The sequence below is a fragment of the Anastrepha ludens genome, chromosome 3, assembly GCF_028408465.1.
Source record: "Anastrepha ludens isolate Willacy chromosome 3, idAnaLude1.1, whole genome shotgun sequence".
NCBI classification, from domain to species: domain Eukaryota; kingdom Metazoa; phylum Arthropoda; class Insecta; order Diptera; family Tephritidae; genus Anastrepha; species Anastrepha ludens.
The window spans coordinates 20196457-20222186 of NC_071499.1; the positions used below are offsets into that span (position 1 = coordinate 20196457).

Genomic DNA, 25730 nt, shown 5'->3' on the forward strand with positions numbered 1-25730 from the left:
AAAAAAAATTAAAAAATAACAAACAAAAATTACAAAAATCGAAAAAAATGCTTTAAATGCATGCAATGTAACAAAAAAAATAAAAAAAATATTTTAAATGCATGCAATGTCAGCGTAAAAATAAAATATAATAAAAAAATGTATATAAAAAATTAAAAAAAAAAATGTTTTTAAATAAAAAAAAATTTAAAAAAAAAATAAAAAAATATGATAAAATAACAAAAAAAACTATTGTACAAAAAGAAAAACATAAAAAAATGTTTTAAATGCATACAATGTAGGCGTAAAAAATAACATAATAAAAAAAAATAAAAATATATAAAAAAAAAAATTTCAATTAAAACAAAAAATAAAATAATGTTTCAAATGCATGCAATGTAAGCGCAAAAATAAAATATAATAAAAAAAAAAACAAATAAAAATATCAAAAAATTAAAAAAAATTTTTTTAATTAAAAAAAAATGTCAAAAAATAAAAAATATGATAAAATAACAAAAAAATTCAAAAACAAAAATAGGAAAAAAAAGTTTTAAATGCATGCCATGTACTAAGCGTAAATTAAAAAAATTAAAAAAATAACAAAATAACTTACAAAAACTAAAATAGAGAAGAAACATGTTCTAAACGCATGCATTGTAATCGTAAAAATAAAATATAATAAAAATATAAAAAAATTAAAAAAAAAAATTGAAAAAAAATATGAAAAATAACAAAAAAACTTACAAAAACCAAAATAGGAAAAAAATGTTTCAAGTGCATGCAATGCAAGCGTAAAAATAAATAAAAATAAAATATAAAAAAAATCTAAAAAAATGTTTCAAATGCATGCAACGTACGCGAAAATCGCGACATGCAATAACAGCAACAAATTTGCAAAAATCGATTTTGTGTAATTTAAGGACGTGACATTGAATACGAGCAAAATCCGCAAACAAGGCGCACACACAAGCCGACATGCATGCATAAGTAATGTGTAATATGTGTATGTGTTTATGTATGTATGGACGTATGTACGTATGTACATATGCATGTATTTTTTGTATTTCCATATGCATGTAGGTGTGTGTGAATATTTAAAAAAAAGCTAGTGCTAATGCATTATTGCTGGGGCTGGTGCTGGTGCTGGCTACTTAGCCGCCAGTAGTGCATTGCAAATGCATGCAGCAACAACAACAAATGCAACTCGTCCGCTAAATGACAATTGCAATTGCATGCTTCCAATAGTACTACTCATGTTTGTTGTTCTTTTTCTTCTTCTGCCCCTTCCACTTCTTCTTCTTCTTCTCGTTCCTCCCAAGGAAGCCTTTGAAGGCGTTTGTCCACATAATGCTGCCTTGAGCACGTACACGTGGCGGGGGGGTGCGCGAATGTGTGGCGGGAACGTGGCAGAAACAAGAGAAAAATGACACGCCGCACGGCATGTGGAGGAGGACAGCAGAAGCAGACATACGCCACCCATTGTTGTTTTCTTTTTTTTTGTTTTTTAACATCTACTTTACACATTGTCTCTTTACTAACTGAACACATTCACACACACATGAACTCCTACACATATTTGCATGCTTGCCGGCTTGTGCGTCTCCAATTATTGGTTTTCCACTAGCAGTCGCTTGTAGTTTTACGTAAAAGTGAATTCGTACACTACAAATCAATACATTCAGCTGGTTTCTTCTAAGGTATCCGTCCAGCCATCCATCCATCCATTCAGCCATGCATTACCTGCGCTTTGCTAAGATTTCTCACTTCTTCCCACTACCTAATTTCCTTGCACACACATTGACTTCTTCTGTTTTCCGTTTTCTGTTATTTTATTTTATTATTTTTTTTTTGTTGTTGTTTCGGTTTGACCATAGCGCGTGCATGTGCAGGGAAACATTGCTTTTGCGTGCACATTGCTGGAAAAATATTAAATTACCCTGCCGTCGAATGTCATATATCAATTACTGTCTGCATTTAGCGCACCTTTGTACCTGCACTGTCTCCAGACGTGATGGCAACGAAGTCAGCATTTGTACTTCTTAGTGCAATTGTACACACACACACATATATTATATATGTCCGATAGTAGTAGAGGTATAGTAGAAGCACGTGGCTAACGCGCGACATTGGTCTCGCCGCGCTGACAATCGAGTGCACACAAAAGTCGTCAACCGCACAGAGCCCAAGTAGAGTGGCAAAGGCACAAAAGTTAGTAGCAGTAGAACTAAAGTACGAAATTAAATTTTGAAATTCTCGTGAAAAATACTCAAATAGTATTCAGCCTCAAGTGCGCATTTTAGTTTTGCCATTATCTACTCAAAAATGTTAGTTTTTCCACCAATATTCACGAATTCGTGAATGCTCCGAAATGCATAATCTTCTGTCTACAGTGTCGAACAAAACAGCTGCAGCTGGAACTCATTCTGAGACATGTTTTCTCTACAAATCAGTTTTCCCTTTGAAATGCTTCGTGGAAATTAAAGTCTTCTTCTTCATAATTGGCGCGATAACCGCTTACGTGATTTTGGCCGAGTTTAACAATACTAACAGCGTCAGTCGTTTCTTTCCCGTGCTAACCGGCGTCAGTTGGACACACCAAGTGAAGCCAAGTCCTTCTCCACCTGATCTTTCCAACGTAGAAGAGGCCTTCGTCTTCCTCTGCTACCACCAGCTGGTACCGCATTGAATACTTTCAGAGCCGGAGTGTTTGTATCCATTCGGACGTCATGACCAAGCCAGCGTAGTCGCTGGATCTTTATTCGCTGCGCTATGTCTATGTCATCGTAAAGCTCATACAGCGCATCGTTCTGTCGCCTACGATACTTACCGTTGCTAACCTGCAAAGATTTTTGATCTTCCGCAGAATTTTTCTCAAACGTCGCTTCATCGGATGTCATTGTCCAAGCTTCTGCGCCATACGTTAGGACGGGCATGATGAGAGCCTTGTAGAGTGTTAGTTTTGTTGCTCGAGAGGGGACTTTACTACTCATTTGCCTACTTAGTCCAAAGTAGCATTTGTTGGCAATGGAGATTCTACGTTGGATTTCAAGGCTGACATTGTTGTAGATGTTAATGCTGGTTTCTAAATACACAAAGTCTTTTATAACCTTGAAATCATAACTGTCAAGAGTAACGTGGGTGCCGATACGCGAGTGCGCCGACTGTTTGTTTGAAGACAAGAGGTACTTCGTTTTGTTCTTGTTCACCACCAGACCCATTCGCTTTGCTTCTTTATCCAGTTTGGAGAAGGCAGAGCTAACAGCACGGTTGTTTAAGCCGATGATGTCAATATCATCGGCATACGCCAACAATTGTACGCTCTTAGAAAATATTTAGCTTAAAGTACATTACCATTAACTTTGAAATAATTTTTTGGCTTATTACCATGCGCCAGACAAGAATTTAAAACTTGCTTATGCGAACGATGTACAAGGAAGTCCAGATGACAGGGAAGTTTCTCTCGACTATCAGCGAGCTCATGCAATCAGCGTTAAGCGAGCTCTCAAAGTGGGCGACCTCAAACGGTCTAATGGTTAACGCAGCCAAGACCGAACTGGTACTAGTTATATTCACTAGATGATAAAAGACACCGAGTTTTCAGTTACCATCTAAAGCTGGAATAACACAAGTCTTATCGAACGAAGCCCAGCATCTTGGCATAATTCTAGACTCAAAGCTTTCTTGGAAAAGCAGCTCCGAGGTTGGTATGAATAAAACTTATAAATCCTTCTTTATCTTTTTCCCCCCTTTTTTTATTCGAAGGAGGAATCTTATATAGATTCCGTCAACATAGACGGCATGCACGATTCATACTGATCGCTAAAGGTGCACCTCATTCGGGGCCATGCACAGTCACTATTACTACTAAACTGGACTTGCGAAACAGCACACCTACACGTACTAAACCCTAACTTGGACCTCTGTAGCTTTAGTTTGTCTTGCGATACCGCCGTTTAAGCGTTGCATCGCAGAGCCAAGCTGGCCGGTATGCCTCTGCATATATGTTTCGGTCTTTGTCTACCCTTCATTACTTCTTTGTCTTCTCTCTTTACGGCGTTCCCATTCTTTTTTCCGCAGTTCCTGTAACGCGCACGATTCTCTCAGCTTGGCCCACACCAACTTCGATTGCAGCATGTCATTTACAATGTTGCGTGTGGTTATTCTTTCTTTTATCATTTCTTCGATCGACGTTCTTTCAGATGCGTATCTCGGGCAGGAGAAGAAGATATGTTCCGCGCGTTCTCACTACCGTTGCCGCAGAACGAGCAGTCTGCTGCGACCACGTGGTCCACGAGTCTTTGAAGATACTGTCTTAGGCATTCATTGTCCCGTCAAGAACTGTGTCAGGTAGAAATCCGTGTCACCATGTCTTCTCTCAGGAGTGTACTCGGAACAATCATCATTAAATTGCTTCCTCACTGCTGTAGCGTCTGCGCAAGCTGAGATCTGCGCTATAGACAAGTCAGCAAAAACGATAAGCCTAATGCACTTACCACCAGCAAACCTTACCATTTTTGTCGATAGTCAAGCAGCGATCAAGGCAATGGCCGCAGCGCGTATCAATTGAAGATGTGTTAAAGGGTTCAGGAGGTCCCTCATGCTTATCCAACAACACAACACCACACTTTTTTGGCTCCCGGACACTCTTCAGTGGAGGTAAATGAAAGAGAGGATGATTATGCAAAGAAAGGCTACCTTCAACAAGTAATAGAGGATATAAGCATTCCTCTAAACGAACTGTGCAACGAGCTTGACCTCCAGCGAGTGATACACTGCGATTAACTTGAGCACAATCGCGAAAACTAATAGAAGGTTGTATCTAACTACTAACCGCAGGGTCCACAAAGCGCTCTGGCCAAAACTGAAACTTAAAAGGTCAAAATGTCTGCTTGGATGCAACAGATGAACTCACTATGACTTCTGCAGGATTTGTGGAGATAAAGAAGAAATTGAGTCGGTATAACTCAAGTTCCTCTGTGAACGTCTTACACTTCAAAGAAGCCTTGCCAAATATTTTGACGATTATTTCTCTGAAGACCTGGGAAATTCGCACAATGTACCACTAGAGGGACTAGTTACTTTCTTCCACAAATCTAAGTGGTTTAAGCAACTGAAATCAGGTATCGCAATGGACCTTAGGGCCACTGAGTGTCTTGTCTTAGACAAGCAACCTGACTAATCTAACCTAACCTATATCTGTATGTATGTGTATAATTGGCACTTCCACACTTCATTTGGTATTTGGTCCAGCTCCTCTTCCTATTTATGGTGTGCGTCTTGCTATTTTTCTACAAATAGAGGGACCTACAGTTTTAAGTCGACTCCAAATAGCAGATATTTTTTTATGAGAATCTATTTTATGACAGAAATATGTACACTCGGCGACTTGCCCGTCCGTCTGTTTTTATTACCACGAGAAAGTATTCCCCTTATCCTATTTCAGTGGTAAATGTTTTGCTCCGCACTGTATATAACCCTTCACCAAAAGTGTGCCGGGATATTTTTGAATTCTGTGACCCTGAAACATTATTCCCTTACCCTTATGCGAAATCTTAATGGTAATTTGAAAAGAATAATCCTATTATTGCAGCAAGGTTTGTGGGTGTAACCGTACGAATTGCATTCCAACAAAAGTTAATGAAAATTCTTTGAAGATTCTTTAACTGCTAAATAGCGCTTTTGCACAAAACCAAGGACCTTGTGAACTACCGAAATGCCTACAGAAGCTACACTTCATATTTTTTATATATTTTAAGGGCGTAAAGACTATGAAATACCAGAATGAATCGAGCTATTGCAAAATACAGTCCAGCGAATGGCAGCGTTGCCAACTTTTGAGTTTCAAAAAGCATCAAAACTTGGACTACGTGTACATTCCCTTTTTTGTAAATCAAAGAACTTCTGTTGAACCGATTTATCTTAAAAATACCTCGTAGGTAGTCAGAAAAATAGTAAAAAACGGAGCTGAGACTGTTATCATCCCTTATCGCTCACTGAAGAGCTTCCGTTGATTTAACTATTATTTTATTACATTTAGTAGGAATTTCTTCCGTTCTGGGAGCAGTAAATTTTACTACTAAGCAATTATTAGAATTCTCTAATAATTTTGAAATTTACTCAATGTTGAAAATTTTTGTAATTGGTTTTAATGTGAAATTTTTCGATCTTTTTTAACATTTTTAAAATTTTTTTTTGCAATTTTTAAGATAAAACCTACTATTTTGAAAAAAAAGTTAATTTAATTTTTATTTTGTTTTTTGAGAATTTTTTAAAAATGGTTTTTGAATGTTTTTTTTGGATAAAAAAAAAACAAAATTTATTCGTTAAAAAAAAATTAGTGGAAAAAATGTCAATTTTAGCTCAACAGTTTTGGGAAAAAAGTTTTTTTGTTACACACCGCGTATTTACATGTACTAAAATTTTCAACATTGAATAACTCTAAAACCGTTATTTAAATTTTTGTTAAAACTACTACACTAAGTTGTTAATTAAAAGTTTAGAAATTTCTCTTGAATTTTAAAAATATTATTTAATTATTTTTGTTTACATTTTTAGTGTAGTATTTTTTATACTAAAAGTTTAGAAATTTCTTTTGAATGTTAAAAGCAATCGAATATATTTCACTTCAAAAACTCTATATTTAAACTTTCAAAAATGAATAAATCTCAATTTTATTTCTTTATTGCTTTTCAAAAATTGCAGCATAGAAATTTTGAACAGAAACATGTTTCCGAAAAGATTTTAATAAAAAATTGATTATTTTTTTCCCTTGAAAAAAATCTTACAAAAAAATTGTTATAGATAAAATAATATATATAAATAAAAAAATTTTATTTTTTTCAAAAAAAGTATAAAAACATTTAATTTTTTCAAAAACATATTATAAAAACATTTAACTTTTTGCGAAAAAAACCTTTTTAATTAAATTTTTTTATATTAAATATATAGTATGAAATTAAATTTTTCATACATATTTTTTTTTTTTTTGAAAAACATTTTTTTTATTTATATGTTTTGTGTATACAAATTTTTTTCTAATATTTCTTTTAGAAAAAATTAAATTGTTTCCTATATTATTTATTTATTTTTTTTAATTAAATTATTTTTTTTATACGTTTTATCTGAGAAAATTTAAAAAATTGCTTTTGTTTGTTTTTTTGTATTATATATTATGAAATTAAATTTTTCAAATATACATACGTATATATATTTTTTTAAAATTTTTTTTATTTATATGTTTTATCTATAACAATTGTTTTCTAAGATTTTTTTTATTAAAAATATTTTTTTTTCGATATAAAAAAATTATTGTATATTTTTTTTCCAAAAAACATATAAAAAAATTATAATTTTTTCTCAAAAAAAATATAACAAAATATTTTATTTTTGAAATAAATTTAATTTTTTTTATGCGTTTTATCTAAGAAAATTTTAAAAATTGTTTTTGAATGTTACAGGTAATCGAATGTATTTCACTGTAAAAACTCTAGGCCAAAATTCCCAGCAGTCAATGAATCTCAAAATTATTAATTTAAAAATAATTGATTTTTTTAAATTAAAATATAAAAATGAGCCAAAAAACATTAAGTTTTTTAAATTTGCAAATTTTCAAAAAAATGAAATGTGTTGAGAGTATGTGTTATCTTAAGAATTTACAATGTAAAATTTTTTCCAAAAATTTTGAACAAAAAAAGATATTTTTTCGGATAAAAAATAGTACTTAAAAATTTTTTCTAAATTTTTTGGTATCAAATATAAATTTTTTGTTAAAAATTTTTGACAAAAATTTCATATTGTAAATTCTTCTTTTTCTAAATTGTTTGGGATATAATATAAATTTTTAAATACTATTTTTTATTGAAAAAATATCATTTATTTAGAAAACTTTTTTGTGATGTTAAAAGTAATCGACGATGTTTAACTTAAAAATACTTCATTACCCAAAGTTTCAATATTGTATGAATTTCATAATTAAATACAATTTTTTTTTTTTAATTTATTCAGTTTACTTCTTATTTTGCTCAAGCCGGAAAATAAATAAATTTGTTGGAAAAATTTACGTCAATATTCAAAATACTTGAGTCCCTTGTCACTTGCCATGGAACAGCTCTGAAAAAAATATAATTAATAAATTCCTTTTTGCAAATAGTCTCAGCTGGCATTTAATGCTTGGCAATTTTTATTTTTTTTCATATGAAAATATTATATTTTTTAATATATTCCAGTGCAATAGCACCGTTTAAGCAACAAATTTCATATTTGTGACATAAATTTATTGATTTAACTATTCAACTTGTTTATTTTTTTAAATTCGGTAAACTGTTTATGCCGCTCACGAATATTTATGTGGCTTGTCTGCCCGTGCAAATTATTTTTTCAAGCCCATTTTCAAAACCGCCATACTCATAATACCAAGTAACCCCTGACTAAATATTAAAGTTAGCACGAAACAAATCATGATATGCATTTACGGCTGTGTATAACTGCCACCGCAGTCGCCAAACCAAGCGCACCAATAAATAATAACACAAATCGTTACTGTAATATTAATTGAATGATATTCATCTCGCTAGCGAAAAAACCTTCCATACAACCACCGCAGAACTCAGCTCCGTGGAGTATAAAATCCGCAAATCAAAGTGAACTTTTGCATTGAACAACTGCATAATACACACACACTCACATACCTCAGTTCACATGCATACATAGGTACAGTGTTAGCTGACATTATTGATAGGGCGGACATTTGGGAAAATTAGAAAGGTGGAAAAAAAACGATAACTGACATGGGAGAAATATTTATTGAACGCAATGAAACCTGAATGTACACGAACATGCGCATACCCACACTAATGCAGCAAACTTTGTTGGTTGTCGTCGTCACAAAGGCGCCCGGCAGTGGCTAGGCGGTGGGGAGGACTGTGCTTGTGCGTTCGTGGCTGCCGTCGACCAATACAAATAATGTAATAATTTTCCACAGCTTATCTGCACCAAAACAGCGCAAACATTTACGCCCTGCCACTCGCCCGTGTTCTGTTATGCACACACACACACATATGTACGCTCGTATGTATGAATGTATGTATGTATGTATGAATGTATGTATGTATGTATGCTCCCTAATAGTGGCATAAATATGAAATGTTAGAGGGTTTGCGCGTGCTAGGGGTGGTGTGTAGCCACGCTAAGCGACAGCCAGTGGTGAAGCATTTGTAATGTTGGCTGCTGGGCGCTGCTGCCTTGTCATAAATCAAAACTAACCGACAGGCGCTGATAACCGAGCGAACGACCAACCAACAAGCAACGGCGTTACAAACGGGATTTTACATGCATGCATACACACGAGCATTCCACTAACAGTCTGCCATGAGAAAGTGTGCTCTGGTGGTGACACCCTAGCGCCTACCATTTTGATTTTGATTAAATTTGTGTTGCTGTTATTGTTGTTTCTACAAATATTGCCGCATTTTATCTGCTGCACGACACCCTACATTCGGCTATTCCACATTGCCATTTTCCATTTACAACTGCATTGTAGCGTTGTGTGTGTATGTGTGCATGCGTGCGTGTGTATACTTAACTCTTTTGTGTTTGTACGCCTGAAACGCTGCTGTGTATTTAGGGCGCGCGTACTCGCTCAGATTGTCACCAGCACGCAATGAACGCCACGCAGTAGTAGACTTTGTACGGTATAACACGTACGCACACACACACACACGCACGCATAGACGCAGTCATAAATAAATTCAACATTTTCGTTTACACCAGGCAGCTGTTTCCCGAATTAATTTTCTCACTGAGGATTAAAAATTTTCGCTCACTGAGTGTCATTGGATTGCACGTTGGAAAATTGTGAACGCTTTTAAAATTCGTTATTCTCGCTTCCGGTGTATTTAGTATTGCCAAGTATATGTATGTATGTGTGTATGTATGTATGTATGTAATTGTTGTTGATTTAACAAATCACAATTTTTCACAACTTTACACTCAGTGCAACAGAAATTTGTGTCGTCAGCGTAATTAATTGGCTTAACGTTTATTTATTACTTTTTCTTCGACAGTCTCGAATTTTTTTATTTTTTATTTATTAATTGATTTTGTATTATTGTGCATATACATATGTATATATATGTATACATAGTGTTTTACTACACATAATTGGCGCCTATGTACGTCGTTTACTGAGCTGCTCCTCACAGTTTGTGACTTTCCTCATTTCACTTCCTCTCCATTTCATTTCTGCCATTGATTTAGTCTATGTCATACGCAATAATTTGCTCCTTTCTCCGCATTTTTCTTTCAACCATATCTATGTGCGTACATAAATATATGTCTGTATATGTATTCCTTAATTAATCTCGCCATATTACATAAAATTGCAATTCATTGCCTTCAACAAAGTATTTTTTGTTTTCTTACTTGGCGTCTGCCAGACAGCATTCGAAAGCTCTTTATTGGCTATGTGATTTGTGCGTATGTATGTATGTATGTGTGCATGTTCGTAAATAAGTACTGTGAAAATTGTATTGAATGCTTCGCAAATTTTCCATTCATTTGCTGCTTTTTCATATTTGGAAAGTTTTATTTTATTCTTCAGCCATAAGACGGCACAAGAAATATGGGTAATTTGGCAATTGTGAAAAGCTTTGTTATAAGAATCTGTTTGTTTTGTCGGGCGCTATTAGTGAGCTCTTGTTTGACTTGTTATATTGTTACATCTTTCAAATTTCGTAATTATTTGCTGTGCGCCATTGAAATTATTTGTTGTACGCATTCGTTACAAAAGTTGTGCAATGATCTTCAAGTTGTTCAATTCATTAAGGAACGTCTAGTTTTGTAAGTAGTGCAAAAAGAGTATTGCGTAATTCGGGAGAGTGAAAATTATTTGCCCTGACCACAGGCGTTGAAAAATACTTAAGTGGCAAAATACAGTGGCAAAAAAGTTTTTCGAGGACAATTTGAGCAGTGTTCAGGATCGAGCATCTTCGAGTGCCGACTTTAATGCAATAAGAACATCTTTCGAACGACGTAAAAGATGAACTCAGTACACAGAATATCACCGATTTTGGTCAGTTTTTTGAAAAGGTCAAAGCAGCATGAGAATTCATTGCAGTTGAACATTGCAGAGGTTTAATAATTTCAATGCAAAGCAGTAATAAAGCAAAAAGGATTTTCAACAAATTTAATTCTTAATGTACACTTTTATTTTTCGTCCGCATTTATATTATGTCAAAAAAGTACCGACAATTGTTCAATAATACGCAAAACAATTGTTTTATCATCAAAATTTATTTTGTCGCCTTCAAAATAGGCTCCACTCGAAGCAACCCACATAAGCTAACGATTAGTCTAGTCATCAAAGGGGCTTTAAAACGCGTTTGAAGAGATCTTCGTCAACGAATTCTCCACAATGGCCTCTATCGACTCAAATCGTAGTCCGCGGAGTGGCAATTTAGGTTTTGGGAAAAGCAAAAAGTCACAGGGGGTTAAGTCCGGTGAATACGGTGGGTTTTTTTTTTTCATGGGCGTTGTGGTAGCGCGCTACTCTCAAGTGGCTCTTTGAAACCAGAACAAGCCTGTTGTTTCGTCAAAACTCCGCACCCCACGGGACAACCGCCAAGCATTACATCGTGGAGGGGGGGAAAGGCGAATTAGTCGCCGGTCATTCGTCGTAGTCTTTCGAGGGTCCCTAGTTTTTTCATAGTCTCTGCTATGACATCGCATGCTGCCGTCCATTCTTCCCGGCTTTGTAGCATGGATTGCACGAATGTATCTGGATCGAAGTTTCCTTTAAATATGCGCCGAAACTTCGATCTAGAGCCATAAAAACGCTTGCATTCCAAGAATACGAGGTGAACGTCTTCTATCGCGTTTACCCCACAGTAATCGCAAGTGGGATCCGATTCATGTTTGAACCGAATGCCCGGTTAAAAATTGCTTCAGATAAAAATCCACTTCTTCGTGTATTCTTTCAATCCAGCTTCGCAAGTCTGGAATGCAGCGATGTGTCCAGCAGCCCTTCGTTGTATTATTTAATTTTTGCTGCCAAGTTTGGGTACTAGTTTCCCGTACTACGATGCCTTACGTTTCAGTGTCAGCCAATACTGCAGCTTCGTTTGCCAATATCTCTATTGGATACATTCCAGCGATAATCAGCGCTGCTTCTTCTGAAACCGTGGGTGTTCGATGATATTTGTCGACTTTTTGCTCAAAAAAGTGTTCACAATATAAGCCTTGTGCGACGGTGCGTTAACATGGTGCAAGATCCATGAGATTTCTTTTCACAGATTGGGCCGTTTCCTATGCACATTCTCTCTCAAAGTCGCATAACTTCCAAATAATATTATTTACTTACCGTAGAACCAATTAGAATGAATTCCGAGTGCGCAACACCATGAGAATCAAAGAAAACGAGTAGCATGACTTTCACTTTTGACCGACTTTGACGTGCTTTGTGGGTTTCGGTTCATGTGGGCAGCGCCATTCCTCCGTCAGTTGACTGGTTTGCATGCCAAACTCTTACACCCACGTCTCGTGACTTGCTAGGATACGTTGGCTTCGAATTCACTTGCTCAATCATGTCTTCAGCCACTTTCTTCCGATGAATTTTTCGAAAGAAATTCAACTCTCTTGGAACAAGTCGAGCAGCCACGCGTCTCATGCCCAATTGATGATGTAAAATGTTGCGAATTGATTTGTGAAACACGCTGAGGTCACAAGCTACCTCCCTCACACTAAAATTATGGGTTTCCAGCACCATTTCCTTGACTTTGCCGACGTTTTCATCCGTTGAAGACGTTGATGGGCGACCAGATCGGGGTAAATCTTCCACGACTTCTACACCCTCTGCAAAAGTAGGCCCGTTTTTTTGATCAAGTACACTCACCATAGGCTTTTTGCAATATTTTCATTGATCCGGCACACGAAATCTCGTTCAAAACACAATATTTTAGGCAAATTCTTCGTTCGATATTTTAATCCAAAGTGAAAACCGCACACACCTGCGTTTGACTGATGTAATTAAATGCCTAAAACAAGCTAATTGAGAGAAGACGCTCAAGCTCTGCGGCACTATAGAGGACAGTTGTACCAACATTCCAGCAAAAAAAATTTGGACATATGAGTAACGTGCGCTTTTTAAATGAACCCGATATTTTTTGACAGAATGTATGATTTGACTTTTATTTTGCTTCCTGCTTAAGAACTTTTCTCAAAGGAATTTCAAATTGTATTAACTTTTGTACATGAATTAAAAAAAATGTGCTTTTCTTAGGCAAAAAGACTGATATAGATTGAAAACATTTTTAATTTATAAAATAAAACCTAATATGCAAAAAATTTAAGTGGATGTATTGAAAAAAAAAACTCAAATGGAGAGAACTGGGTGTCGTTCTTAAGTATTTTTCAACGGCTGTATATACTCATATAGTTCCTAACCACCCGTTTTGTTTTGCACTATAAACTTTTGCTTACATACTCACTTACAAAGTCACTTTATACTCTTACAATATTCGTAACATTTTTATTGTTAAATTTTTTTTAAATATAATTAATTATATAACCTCATAAATCAAATTTTAAAACTTTTCACAAAATCAAAAAATTTAATTTAACTTTTAAATGGAATCTTTAGAAAAATTCTTGGTATGCAGATTTAAAGCCCATTCACTTTTAGTATAATGAAGTGAGAACTTGAACTCGAGTTGGTTTTGAACAAATTTTGTTGCATACTTTTTTGACAATTCCATATAAAAGGCATCCGAAGAAATAAATGCTCATATGCCTTACTTTTCATCATCGTCATCATAGTTTTTCGAGCTCCGTTGCTTAGCATAGGGCCAAAACAAAATTTTTCCACTCTGCTCTGTGCCCTGCTTTTGCTTTTACTTGCTGCCACGTCAGGTTTTTCTTCACAGCTTTCACTTTCACTTTCGATGCCAATGTGCCAGGAGCCTCTAGGTGCGCCTTGGTTGCCTTAACCCTAGGGATTGCAGTCTAGTGATTGTCTGCTGATCTCCATGCCTCCCTTGCGTAGTGTATGGCCGAGCCCCGTCCAGTTTTGCTATCTAATTTCTTACGCGAGTGGTTTTTGTTGAAATCGACATGCAATTGTCTGGCCATCAAATGCGCAGGATGTACCTCAGACTGCGGTTTATAAGCATTTGCGCATGTTTCGCAAGCATGGAGAAGGTCAGGCTTGGCGTTTGAATGAAAGATTCGAAGTTTAGTATGTACACCGCCTTTCATGCTTTCTGCACCCTTGCGAAAACACCGCATCCTCCATCTGCCGTAAATGGGCTTCCAAGGTATTGAGCTCTGTTCACTCCAATATGCTTTGTTGTTGTTATTGTTGGAGTGGTTGAATATTCCCACTGAAATAATCCTAATTAGTGACCAGAACCGATCCATTTAGTGAGGTCCAAGTATAGCAGCAAATTCTTTAACTCTATGTCTGAGATCTCATTAATTTGCTTAGGCTTACCGAAGGAGCGGAGTCGTGCCCGAGCGAGCCCTGGACATTCACATAGGTAGTGGAAAAGACTTTCCTTCACCCCTTTCGCTTGACAGGCTGCCGTCGTAGCCGAATGGGTTGGTGCGCGATTACCTTGCTTTTTTATGGAGTAATAATTTTGGAAAATGAATGCCTACGAGTTTTGCAAAAACCAATCGAGCGTTCTAGCTTAGCGCTGGGCATCACTGATTTAGCCCTAAAAAGGGCTTATCCCCTTAGAAGTTAGGTTCTAAGTAAACCTCGCAAATTTTTCACTCTTGTATCTGATAAAAAAACAATATCCTCTGAATTTAATTCTCTACATTTCTTTTTTAATTATTTTATTTGAAGAATATTTACAAAAAATTTTGATATTCTTGGTATCTACAGTTTTGCAAGACTGACAAGATCTCCAGTTCCAATATGTCGAATTTATGAGGTTTAAAAACGAATAATAATAATAATAAATAACCAACATTTAAAATACAAAATTTAGAGGTAAATTATCTCGCAGCCTTCGAAAAATAAGAGGATGTTGAGATTCTCTACCCATTTGTGGCGTGCGTTCTAATGTCCTTCCACAAATGGAGAGACTACAGTTTTAAGCCGACTCCGAACGGCAAATGATTTTTTATGAGGGACTTTTTCATGGCACAAATACACTCGGAGGTTAGCCATTGCCTGCCGAGGGGCGACCGCTATTAGAAAAAACCTTTTTTTTGGTCACCCTATACTTGCGTAAAAAAGTGAAAAGCAAAACTTCTTCGAAAATGCTGTATTTTAAAATTTTACAGCATCAAGTAAAAAAAAAATTGTTGGGTGAACTTATTTATACCACCAAGTGGGCCCACTCTCTGGCCAACCATTACTACCTAACCTAACCCTATTGATACCCCCAAATGTGTGTGCTGAAGGAACTCAGAAAATAACGCAGCATTAAAAACTCGTCATTTTGCCATTTTCTCACACCAATTAAAGCGAAAATAAAGCCACCATTGATTGTCATTCACATTAACTGGCGCAGCGCAGCGTCAAAGTGTCGAGTGGGCACACTGTTGAGTTTGTTTATTTATTTAGTGCGAGTGCCACACTGTTGTTGGTGTTAACGCAGTTACAACAAAACCACGTCAAGTGTCAAGCAGCAGAAAGTAAAAACTTTCCAAGTAACCAACGGAAATGGCATTAATGAATAAATTATAGTGGCACTCTACGGACCAAATAATCAAAAAAAAAATACACAAATGTTTTCATTGCAGCGCCAACAGCAGCAAGTGCAAAAAGTCACGCGCGTGTGCACGCCACAACACAAACAAATAAACAAACAGACAAACAGACAAACAAACCCGAGAGCAAATTGCAAAGCAGTTCACTGATGAAGTTATTCAATCGGCTCACGGCTAAAGGATAAAAACGTGTGTTGGCAGTGCTTGCCAAAGTGCGGGTGTGTGTGTCTGTGTGTGTATGTGTGTATGCACGCGTGCTTAAGAAAATTGACTCGATTATATTGTTGAGTGCGCCCACCACCCACCCACCCACTTATTTCACCCTCTTCGCTTGCTTGGCAACAAACATCCCATTAACTTCTGTAACAGCCAGCAGGCGGCGGCATTCACTTATCCTTGTTTGTTATGCTAAAGGGGAGCAGCTGCCACAGCAAAGAGGAAACATCCGCAAAGTGCTGGCATATGAATTTCTCTTCGCTTTACATCTGCCGGCCGCACCATTCCCCGCTCTGCAGCTGACCGCTTCTCGCGCAAGCTTTTGGTGTCAAATAAATGCTGAAGAGCAGCGCGCACGCGAGAAATCTCTTTGGTCTGAACAGCTGTGCTTTCAATTCTCGATGCCGTTTGCGAATATTATTTCAGTGATTTTAGTATTGTATAATGAATGCGGCAGCGCACTAGCGCACATTGTTACATTTATACATGCCCAAGCACACCAACAAACACATACACACACACACACTTATGTAATGCGCCTCATGGTGTTAGTTGTTAATGGTTAGCATTCCAAACAACCGAATTTATTATGCCCCACCTCCAAGCGCCTGCTGAAAAAAAGTAGGAAGTGAGTTCACCGCATACCCAACACTCAAGTGAAGCAAGCGAAAGGCAAGCACCCATTATTACCCGGTCTTGCGACGTTAACACTTGCGCTGCCAGAAATCAGCACCAACACTTGCCACACGATACTACATAGACAGCAGCGACAACAGCAGCCGCAGGCACATTTCTCGCCGCCGCCAATACACCGCACCACACTACACCACCCCACACTCCACTGCAATTCACTTCACTCCACTCCATTCGACACTTTTTAGCACTTGCGCCCATAGCCGGTCGGTCGGCCGTGTGCACTCGAGCATTTCATTGAAATCAGTAAAATGATTGAGGGCGTTTTATTTGACATAGTGTCTGTCTGATTGTCCACCTCCAACCGCTCGCCTACGTGCCACGCCGCCCTTCCCCGCCGCAAGTTGCCTGTAATGTGCGGTGTACGGTGTGCGAGACGGGAGAAAAACGCATTAAACAAGGCGTATCAAATTTCATTACCCTCTTAACACCCCCAACCATCTTTTCATGCATTGCTGCCGCACAAAAAACAAAAACACAAAAAAAAAACAACTCGTGCGTTTGATAAAAAGGTTGGCAAATTGCTCATAGCGCTCGGTAAAGCGCATCCCAGCCCTCTTTTGCCGGCGCTGACAATGGCAAAACTGTAAAATGCGAATTAAATTTCAGTTTTCTTTGAGTTTGCGTTCCATTGTCAAGTGTAATGCATTGATTTTGAAATTTCAATAAAGGACTCAGCGCTTTGACTCTGTGGGGCACCCTTCGGTTCCCTCAATAGTTGCTCCTGAGCATATTTGAAATGTTAGATTTTCACTTTTCGCTCTGATCATCCTCTTCCGCTGTTGCTTAAGCCTTGAAATAGTCACTTTTGAAATCACTTAATGAAGAATGAAATTTAATTTTTCAATAATTTAGAATTTTGTGGCATTTTCGTGCGCTTTGAAGTTTTCTCTTCGTCGTCGGTTGCTGAAACTGCTTTTGTCAGCGAAATTCGAAAAAATATAAATCGTTAAATTGTCATTTTGCGTATTTTAATTGCTTTATCTGCGCAATCAAACAACAAACGAATGATAAAAGTGAATTTTTACCGCTTGAGAGTAGGTTAACTGAACAAAAAAAATTTTTTTATTTTTTATTTTTTCTTAAATTGCATCCAAATTAAAGTAAAAGTCAGAATTAAGACCTAAGTGAAATGCAAAAATGCATAAACTTTTATGAATGAGCGGGAAAATAAAAAAAGTGCTTGTAGCGTAGTGCACATAACAGAAGTGAAACTTACAAGGTAGACAAAGAAAGAGGGAGAGACCCAAGAGAGAATGAGAGAGAGAGAGACAGAGAAAGAATATACATCTAAATAAGTTCACAACATTTGCAGAGAATACAAATAGACAAAATTTACAAAAAACGGAGAAGGGGTTCACCGGTGTAGGTAATCGCCGGACACAAACCGGGGCAACAACGCGCACTACTCCGAGCGTTTATCACCCGCTCAAACGCAGCGATGCCAGGACCGCAGCAACGGCACAAATTACCGCAAGGAAATGCCAATAAATCCGACGCCGGAATGGATAGCACTTTATACACTTTATATACGCACAAGCCAGGAAACGGAAATGAGCCGCAAAAAGTAGGCATAAAAAAAAACGCCAAAAAAATTCGGACCAAAAAATGCCCCAAACAGTAGGCAACAAGGAAATATAACGCCAAAAAGTAGGCGTTTTTGGTGCCTACCTTTTGGCGTATATATTTCCTACAAGTTTGCACTAACAAGCGCAAACAAGTAGGCAATGTTATTTCTTACTAGAAATTTGCAACCTCAAGGAAAAACTCATGAAAACACTAAAGTGTATCTAAGATATATATAAGGTATATCTTTGTCTCTCTCTCTGCTTTTCCTCTACGTTATATCTTTTTTCTCTCTCGCGGAACGAAAATGCCCAAAACGTTGCATGGCCTTGAAATTTTACCCTCCATTCTCGCTCACCATCAACCATCAACGCCTAAGAAGTTTCACTTCAAAAATGCGAGTTTCGTAAACTACTACTGCGTTTGCTGATTGTGATTTCATGTGGGAAAAAGTGTTAATAAATGGCAATCTTGCATCGAATATAAAGCGTGATCGGATTGAAGGTACTTCTTCCAATAGAGTTTTTTCGACAGATCACGCGTGTCTACTGTCACTCTAAATACATACTTTTCCTCAGTATTCATTGATATTTCATCATAGAAAAACTTACGCCTCAACTACGTTTAAAAAACGTGAAATTGTATTACGAAAATCGGGCTCTGTGAAAAGTGTTCTTCGCGCGCTCAGGCCAACTTATGGCCGTCCTAACCATCGGCAAAAGTGAGAATAATTTAACATTATTGGATGAGACTCGACCGATTAGACCACGTACAGCCCGAAGTGATATTCTCTGTATTCGACTGTAAATAAGAGCTTTGCTGAAGACCCAGATGAATTTATTCCGTCGATCTCAACAATTTAGCCTATCTTATGGCACTACGTGGGCGATTTTACGCAAAGATCTTGATTTGAAAGGATATACTAGTCCATGATTTGAAGCCGGCCGATCTTTCAAAGTGTCATAATTTCAGCCGTTGGGCTCTTGAAAAACTCGCCGAAGATCAGCTATTTGGAATCCGAATTTTGTTCAACGATAAGGCCCATTTTTGGGTTAATCACTACATAAAAAAGCAAAATTTTCTTATTTTGACTAAAGAGCAATCCGAAGCCATTCAAAAACAGCCATTACATCCATGAAAAGAACCGTTTGGTGAGGTCTATGGGCTAGAGCAATCATCGGCCAATATTTAGGCCACTTAGGTAAAGTTTATGAGTTTCTTTGTGCCCGCTATGTGGCGATCTGGTTGGCATATTCCGAAAATCGATTTTATGGGCCATTTTTCGGAATATAAATCTGTTTCCAAGAATTGGAAACTGGGTAAAAACCTATTTACCTGGTTGTACTATAGCAATGTCCAGAATTAATTCTACCACATCTGGTTGGGATCATGCGGAATAATCTCACACCGGCATACATCCCAACAGTGTGTAGAGGAGCTCATGTGGTTTTCATACCACAGCGAGATATAATGGATTGAAATTTGAAAAAGGAGAGCCTAGAAGCAACGAGAGAATGGTAACTCCTAAAGCACAAAGGCTAAAACTCCAATTGCATTCGTATCACTGGAAAGTAAAATGGTTGTTAGTCAAGGAGGAAAGGCGACAAGTGTCAGAGAGAAAGGGACGGTATAAAATAGAGACTGAGACAGAGATAGATAAAGTTAGTTCTGGGAGAATTTTCCAGATTCTTTGGCAAATCTGAAAATATCCTCCAGTTTGAGAGCACGATTTTACTCATTCTCATGTCATCTGAACCCAAAATTCGTTGCCTTGCTCTAGCAAAGGCAGGCCACTCACAGAGAAAGTATTCAGTGCTATCTGCCTTCTCTAAGAAGGACAGTTTTAGAAGCAAATTCAACAGTTTTCAGTTCAGACTTGTCATAAAACACTTTGCAGTTTTGCAGTTCTTCTAGAATAGACCATCGCTCTCTAGGTAAATCGCATACATAATCGCTGATCCTCTGCACGATTCCTGCAGAACTGATTTCCATTATCGGTTCTGGCCCTTGTGGGGGAACCGCTGATTCGCAGTTGGTCAATTCATTGGCAATTTCAGTTCCTTGAACAACCCAGTGTTCTATAACCCATATAAGTACAAGTCGGACCATCGCTCTTTATGTAAATTGCATAATATCTGATTCACTTCATGATTCCTTTAGAACTGATTCCGATTATTGGGGTAACTGCGGGGTAATGGGCAATTTTTGAGATTTGCTTTGCGTTCTCCAGGGCCTTCAGTGCAGCCTCACTGCCACTAAAGACTCCAATCTATTTCCCACTCCATCTCCTCCCAATTATCCGTTCTGCTACTTTCAGAATAGCAAAAATTTCCCTTTGGAGAACAGCTGCCATTCCTCCCATTACGTAATGATACTTATTGAGATTTGAAAAGGTCGAGCCAAACAGCACCAAGAGATTTAGTGGCTCCTAAAACACTCAGACTAAAAAGACCATTGTATTTAAAGTGATACTTTTTGCTAACTGTCACCCGGCTCCAGAAACTCTATCATTTTTGGATCCATCGACAAAGAAAATACCCATACAATTTCTTTGAATGCACTCTGGATTACTCCATTGTTCACGCAATGTAAAATTGACATCAAATTTCCTTCTAAAGAGCAGACTACTCACTAGCAAAGTCTTTCAGACCGACTAGTCTAGTCTCCTTTGGTCAACTTCAAGTGTGTATAACTGGGAGAAGGCCTAATTTAGCAAATATGTAGTTGAGCTTTCGGCCCAAAATTTTCTTCTCTTTTCATAATAAACAATAAAGTTCGCTATTTTGGGGTCCTTGGGGCTTTACTTGTGCAATATATGAAGATGTACCCCCATTTATTTAAAAATAAAAAAATTGTGTACTTCAATTTATTTGCCTTGTGCCAAGAAATATTCCTCACATTTAATCACTTGAAAATAATTGAAGCAAAACAACAACAATGTTACATTTTCATGTATTTAAAATGTTTTATCAACAAAACAATCTTAATTCTCGAATTCCAAAAAAAAAAATATCACTGAATTTGTGAAATTGTTGTAAAATCTAATATATTTTCTAAGTTTTAGATCTAATATTTATAAGTTTTGTTGAACAATTTCAAAATCATTGAACACTATTAATATTTTTTTGTATTAAAATAAAATTTTTTTGGTAATACAACCTAAAGTTTTTATTTTTGTTTCAATTTTAAAATTAATTTCAAAACTTAAATTATTCATTCAACGTCCGAGTCCACATATTAATTAACTTTTGGAAATCTCTCTCTCTTTCTTTCTTTTCCATCTCTCAAGGTTTGGTTCAAAAATCGACGCGCCAAATGTCGCCAGCAACTTCAGCAGCAACAGCAATCGAACAGCCTTAACAATTCGAAGAATGTCAACTCCGGCTCCAGCTCCTGTTCTTCGTCGCGCAACTCATCCAATAGTGGCAATAATAGCAACAATAACAACTCCAGCTCCTCGAACAAACCGAATTCACACTCATCGCATTCGACGTCCGGCAGCGGTGGTAGCGGCAATAAATCGAACAATTCATCGGGCTCTGGCAGCAATGCGAACAACTCGAATAGTGGAGGTGGGTCATCTGCAGCAGCTGCTGCTGCCGCCGCCGCAGTCGCACAGTCTATTAAATCCCATCATAGTTCCTTCCTAAATGCGTCCTCCTCCGGCTCAGCGATAGCGCCCACATCCGGTTCGGCTATATCGTCGCACGCGCACTCGTCACACCCGCATCATATGTCCGCTGGTGGTGGCATTAATTCCCTGGCGTCCGGCCCATCGGTGGCCACCGTAAATTCGCTAAATGCTTCGGTAGCCGCTCATCAAAACTCTTCACCACTACTGCCCACACCTGCCACCTCCGTTAGCCCCGTTAGCATTGTCTGCAAGAAAGAACACATCAGCGCCGGTTACCCAGGCGGTCCGGTCGGCAATGACGGCTCCTTGCGCTCCACCTACGATTCCCTGAAGGATGGAGGCGGCGATATTAGCAGCAGTGCAGCGCATCATCACAGCATCTATGGCACAGCGGCAGCGACGAATCCACGTCTAGTGCAACCCGGCGGCAATATAACGCCCATGGACTCGAGCTCTAGCATCACCACACCATCTCCGCCCATTACGCCAATGTCACCACAATCGGCTGCCGCCGCAGCACATGCCGCACAAACCGCACAGTCGGCGCATCACTCCGCCGCCCACTCGGCATACATGCCCAACCATGATTACAATTTCTGGCATAATCAATATAATCAATACCCCAACAACTACACGCAGTCGCCAGCCTACTACTCGCAAATGGAGTACTTTAGCAATCAGAATCAAGTCAACTACAACATGGGCCACACCGGCTATAGCGCTTCGAATTTCGGGCTATCGCCTGGCTCATCCTTCACCGGCACCGTTTCGGCACAGGCCTTCTCGCAAAATGGCCTGGACTACATGTCGCCACAAGACAAGTACGTGAACATGGTGTAGAATCTGCTGATGCAGTATTGCAACAGCAATAGCAACACCAGTTGTGGCAGCGGTAGTGGCAGTGGAGGCGGCAACGCAAACATTTTAGTGGGGGGTGGTACAAATGGCAATAGCTGTGGCGGTGGCGGTAGCAGCAGCGGTGGCAGTGGCAGTAGTGGTGGCGATGGCGGCAGAAACTACGGCAGTGGCAATGGCTATATTGGCGTTGGTGGTAGAGGCGCTTACAGCTTTCTTGATGGCAACGAAGAACTCACAACGATGACGCATTACGCTGGAGGAGGCAGCAACAGTAATGGCAACAGCAGTAGTCGTGGGAATATGCTGCACCACCACCACCAGGTGCATCAGATGCATCAGCAGCAACAACAACCCAACCAATATCATCACCATCAATATCAACAGCAGCACCAACAACACCAGGTGCCGATAAAGTTGTCACCCGGCAGCACAACACCACCGCCGCCAACAACACCATTAGCAGCTGGACTAACGCCAATACTACATTTGCCGTCGGCGTCCGCAACGGCACTGCCGCCGCTATTGCCACCACCAGCGCAACCGTCGCATTACTTCGAAACCAACGACGAGTATGCGTGAGTTGGGGGCTGGTCGGAAGGGAGCCGCATACATTAAAGAAAAAACATATCTGGAGTGAAGAGTTTTAGCAGAGGAGAGCAGAGAGGAGTGAAATGTTCGAAACGCAATATAACGGAGATGGGGGTAACGAAACGGTATCATTGTTTCCAAAAAATGGATCGTGTGTGTGTGTGTATACAGTTGTAAAAAAAGTACGAGTATGCGCTCGTAGTAGAAGCGAAGGCAAAAGGAGTTGCAGCCAGTATCAACGAAATAAAGAGTGATAATTTAGAAACAAAAATTTAAATCACAGTCAAAAACCAATTTAGTTATAGGTAAAGTGTGTGTGAATGTCTGAGTGTTTGTACAGAGTTTTAGCATAAAAACAAAAACAAAAAAAAACGTATGAGTAAGTGGTCAGTGTAATTTTTTGTTTTTCACTTCTACCAACCTGAAAGTGTATTAATTTGCGTTAAAAATCACTTATATATAATTTTTTTTTTTTAATTTTTATTGATTTAGTTTTGGATCTTGATTGAAACACGCTGCGCTGCGGCAAAATAGTTTTATTTGATAACACAGGCCGACAAAATTTAACCAACATTCAGACCCAGAAACCAGACTATATATTTCCGAAGGTTTATGATGCGCTGAATCCAAATCTGGCCTCAGAATCGCTCTATTAGTTTGAGTTTTCGAGATATCCTAACCTAAAAGTGCAAAAAACCCCATTTTTGCCCATATTTGAGGTTATGTAGCCTTGCAGATGTTTTCTTTCACCAAAATTAAAGGATGGCATCTTTAAATACAAGCCTTCTTTTTTCAAATGGCGTTTTGTTTGCTCAAATATCATTTTTTTTCGCAGAGATATCGCATTTTGAAATTTTCATGTTTCGAAATTTTCCTACACCTTATCAATCCGAATTTTGCATGGACAGAGAAGCAGATATTAGTTTAAATTATTTCGGATACTTTTCCTTGTAGACTAGTGTAATCAGCATTAAACTACAAGGTGGCGCAAAATTAATCAATGACTAAAATGAAGATTTACGAAACAAATATTTTGTGAATGGATGTTTTTGGACTTGCTTTCATTTGTCATTTGCCAAAATTATAAATTTTCCGGTGGGGTGGTTAATTTTGCGCCACCTTGTACAACGACTAAAATGAAGTTTTTCGAAACAAAAATTTTTTTGAATGGATGTTTTTACTTGCTTTCATTTGCCATTTGCCAAAATTACAAATCTTCCGGTAGGGTGATTAACTTTGCGCCACCTTGTACAATGGCTAAAATGAAGTTTTTCGAAAAAAAAAATGTCTTTCAGCGGATGTTTTTACTTGCTTTCATTAGTCATTTTGAGTTTTTTTTTTAGTTTTTTTTTTTTTACTCAATATGATTTATCATATTTAATTTTTTGAAGCAGGCTTTACTTATAGGCAACCATAATTTTAATTGTATACATATTTTCAAGCGCAATTGTAATATAATATTTGAGTACAGTGAGTACTTGATAGCTCGAATTATCGATAATGCCAGCCCAATGGGCTTCACCTGGTAACTTGACTTGATTCATTTTTCATTAGCACATATTTTGTTGTTTTTTACCCATAAAGTGCAAATGGTACAGTCAACGCTCGATAACTTGAACTTTTGTTATGATTTTCTTTGAACTGTTGAAAACTCATATGAAATTAGTATTTAAACTTTTTTGTATGCAAAATTTTAAGTTTATAATTTTAGTTAAGAAATTTCGACGGCGGGGTGTGAGTGTGAGTAATACTCGTTACTCTTCAGAAGTTTAGCATTTTTCCTCATATAATGAATTTTTAATTCATAATATTTCTCATGGCTTACCCACAATAAATGCGTTTTCTAAATTCGTTGATTAAATTTAAAAATTTCATAGAGTCCTATTCTTACGACTTTGAACATAGAAAGATACCTAACGCGTGGAAAAAGTGTTGCGTATTGCGGTGCATTTTATAAAATTCAAATTGAAATGGAAAACAAAGCGAGCCAAGAAGCAGCGAGCGAATGGTAACTCCTAAAGCACTCAGGCTAAAAAGCCCATTGTATTCAAAGCTCTGGAGCTCCAGGAGGAAAGGAGAAAAGGAACAGAGAGAAAGAGATAGGATAGAATAGAGACAGGGACAGAGACAGAGATAGAGATAGAAATAAGTAGTCCTGTGAACATTTTCCGCATTCTTTCACAATTTCAGAGCACGAATTTTACTCATTCTCCCGGCATTCATTCATCATCGAACACCAAAATTCTAGCAAAGGCAGGCCACTCACAGAGAAAATGCTCAGTGATATGCGCCTCCTTTAAACAAGACAAGCATATCGAGTGCTCAATGGTCCCAATGGTGGCCATATGCTGACCCCATCCATGGGTGGTGCACAGTAATAATACCGACCATCAACCTCACGTCTTTTCTACCAAGTTTTATTAGAACAATTGATGAACAAATTTTTTTTTTTTTTGCCTTATGCGGACGTTTCTTTGCATTA

General features: G+C 37.8%; 2 protein-coding genes across 3 annotated transcripts in view; both read left to right on the top strand.

Annotated features, from left to right (window-relative positions):
• The window catches only part of LOC128857102 (homeotic protein ocelliless), an 89832-nt gene extending 67190 nt beyond the window's left edge, over positions 1-22642 (top strand). For both annotated transcript variants that reach the window (XM_054092679.1, XM_054092678.1), the window contains exon 4: positions 21458-22642. In XM_054092679.1, the coding sequence (XP_053948654.1) occupies positions 21458-22642 (1185 nt within the window). The remainder of the gene's footprint in view (positions 1-21457) is intronic.
• A 9-nt stretch (positions 22643-22651) lies between these two features.
• On the top strand, positions 22652-23239 carry LOC128856586 (loricrin-like). Its single transcript, XM_054091895.1, has one exon. The coding sequence runs from the start codon at positions 22652-22654 to the stop codon at positions 23237-23239; it is 588 nt and encodes a 195-aa protein (XP_053947870.1).
• The last annotated feature ends 2491 nt before the right edge of the window (positions 23240-25730 follow it).

Coding starts and splice junctions, on each gene's coding strand:
- LOC128856586 (XM_054091895.1), top strand. CDS start 22,652: ATGCAGTATTGCAACAGCAATAGCAACACCAGTTGTGGCAGCGGTAGT.